Source organism: Coturnix japonica, unplaced genomic scaffold (genome assembly GCF_001577835.2).
Source record: "Coturnix japonica isolate 7356 unplaced genomic scaffold, Coturnix japonica 2.1 chrUnrandom554, whole genome shotgun sequence".
Lineage (NCBI taxonomy): Eukaryota > Metazoa > Chordata > Aves > Galliformes > Phasianidae > Coturnix > Coturnix japonica.
The window spans coordinates 22,210-24,891 of NW_015439934.1; the positions used below are offsets into that span (position 1 = coordinate 22,210).

General features: G+C 49.2%; 1 protein-coding gene across 1 annotated transcript in view; it reads right to left on the minus strand.

The window, feature by feature from the left end:
• The window catches only part of CADM4 (cell adhesion molecule 4), a 9,061-nt gene extending 6,576 nt beyond the window's left edge, over positions 1-2,485 (minus strand). The window contains exon 1 of the mRNA XM_032441770.1: positions 2,257-2,485. Within this exon, the coding sequence (XP_032297661.1) occupies positions 2,257-2,416 (160 nt within the window). The 5' untranslated portion in view covers positions 2,417-2,485. The remainder of the gene's footprint in view (positions 1-2,256) is intronic.
• Positions 2,486-2,682: the final 197 nt, after the last annotated feature.

A 2,682-nucleotide genomic window follows, 5' to 3' on the forward strand; every position in this document is an offset into this window, starting at 1 on the left:
TATATAGGTATAATGGGGGGATATGGGGAATATGGTCACGTATAAGGGCTCTATGGGGGGATATGGGGGGATATGGGTTAATAGGACGTGTCCCTATAGGGCTCTAGGGGGATAGGAGGGGGTGATGGGATATGGGGCACTTAATAGGGCTCAGTATGGGGGATATGGGGTATAATGGGGTTAGTGTGAAGGGGAATGAGGTTAGATCCCTATAGCTTGGGATGGGGGGGATAGAGTGGGGGGAGAGAGTACTCCGGGAGTATATGATAAGTGTGTACGTGGGGTATAAGTGGTGTCTATATGGGGGGAAATAATGGAGGAAGCGGGGGAGGATGGGAAGTCCCGTGATGAGGCTCGTGTTGGGGGGATATGAGGTGAGTGAATGGAAGGGAGATACGGGGAGGATATAGGAGAGGGCTACGGGTGGGATTATTGGGGGGAAATAATGGGGGATATTAGGGGGAAATATGGGGTCATATAGTGTCCCTATGGGGTATATAGGGTCCCTATGGGGTATATAGTGTCCCTATGGGGTATATAGGGTCCCTATGGGGTATATAGTGTCCCTATATGTTACATGGTGTCTCACCGTGTATCTCGTTCCTATCCCGGTACCACCGTATATTGTGCTATATAAGATCCCTATGGGGTATATAGGGTCCCTATGGGCTGTATAAGATCTCTATGGGATATATAGGGTCCCTATGGGATATATAGGGTCCCTATATGTATTACATGGTGTCTCACCGTGTATCTCGTTGCGGTCCCGGTACCACCGTATGTTGTGCTATATAAGATCCCTATGGGCTATATATGGTCCCTATATATTACATGGTGTCTCACTGTGTATCTCGTTCCTGTCCCGGTACCACCGTATGTTGTGCTATATAAGATCCCTATGGGATATATAGGGTCCCTATGGGCTATATAAGATCCCTATGGGGTATATAGGGTCCCTATGGGGTATATAGTGTCCCTATGGGGTATATAGGGTCTCTATGTATCTCTATGGGGTCTCTATGGGGCTCTATGGGGTGTATGGGGTCTCTATGGATCTCTATGGGGTCTGTATGTATCTCTATGGGGTCTCTATGGATCTCTATGGGTCTCTATGGATCTCTATGGGGTCCCTATGTATCTCTATGTGTCCCTATGTATCTCTATGGGTCCCTATGTGTCTCTATGGGTCCCAATGTGTCCCTATGTGTCTCTATGGGTCCCTGTGTGTCTCTATGGGTCCCTATGTGTCTCTATGGGTCCCTATGTGTCTCTATGTGTGTCTATGTGTCCCTATGTGTCTCTATGGGTCCCAATGTGTCTCTATGGGTCCCTATGTGTCCCTATGTGTCTCTATGTGTCCCTATGAATCTCTATATGTCCCTATGTATTACTGGTGTCTCACCGTGTATCTCGTTCCTATCCCGGTACCACCGTATGTTGTGCTATATAAGATCTCTATGGGGTATATAGGGTCCCTATGGGGTATATAGGGTCCCTATGTATCTCTATGGGGTCTCTATGGGGCTCTATGGGGTGTATGGGGTCTCTATGGATCTCTATGGGGTCTGTATGTGTCCCTATAGTTCTCTATGTATCTCTATGGTGTCTCTATGTATCTCTATGTATCCATATGTGTCTCTATGTGTCTCTATGGGTCCCCATGTGTCTCTATGGGTCCCCATGTGTCTCTATGGGTCCCCATGTGTCTCTATGGGTCCCTATGTGTCTCTATGGGTCCCTATGGGTCTCTATGGGTTCTCTCTATGGGATGTATGTGTTCTGTATGCAGTCTATGGTGTCTCTATGGGTCCCTATGGGTCCCTATGTGTCTCTATGGGTCCCTATGTGTCTCTATGGGTCCCTATGGGTCTCTATGGGGTCTCTATGTGTCTCTATGGGGTCCCTATGGGTCCCTATGGGTCTCTATGGGTCTCTATGGGGTGTACAGTGTCTCTATGTGTCTCTATGGGGTCCCTATGTGTCTCTATGTGACTCTATGTGTCTCTATGGGGTATATAGGGTCCCTATATGTCCCTATATATTACATGGTATCTCACCGTGTATCTCGTTCCTATCCCGGTACCACCGTATGTTGTGCTGTATAAGATCTCTCTGTATCTCTATATGTCCCTATATGTATTAATGGTGTCTCACCGTGTATCTCGTTGCGGTCCCGGTACCACCGTATGTTGTGCTATATAAGATCTCTCTGTATCTCTATATGTCTCTATATGTCCCTATATGTCCATGTCTCACCGTGTATCTCATTCCTGTCCCGGTACCACCGTATGTTGGCTGCAGGCCGGGATCTGGGCACGGTGCAGCTCAGCTCCGTTTCTCCTCCTTCCACAGCCGCCTCCGACGCCTCCACCACAGGGTTGTCGGGGGGCACTGAGTCACGTGACAACATACACATCACGTGACAACATACATGTCATGTGACCCCATGTCATGTGACACCCCGTCACACCACGTGACCACATATGACCCCATGTGACCCCATGCCCACCCCTCACCCCCCCATACCTGGGACCCCCCTATGGCTCTGCCCCACACACCCCCTTTAATGGCCCCATATAACCCCATAGAGCCCCATAGGCACCCCCTAACCCCCCCATATAACCTCATAGCCCCCCCATATAACCCCATATCCCCCCATAGAGCCCCATATCCCCCCATAGA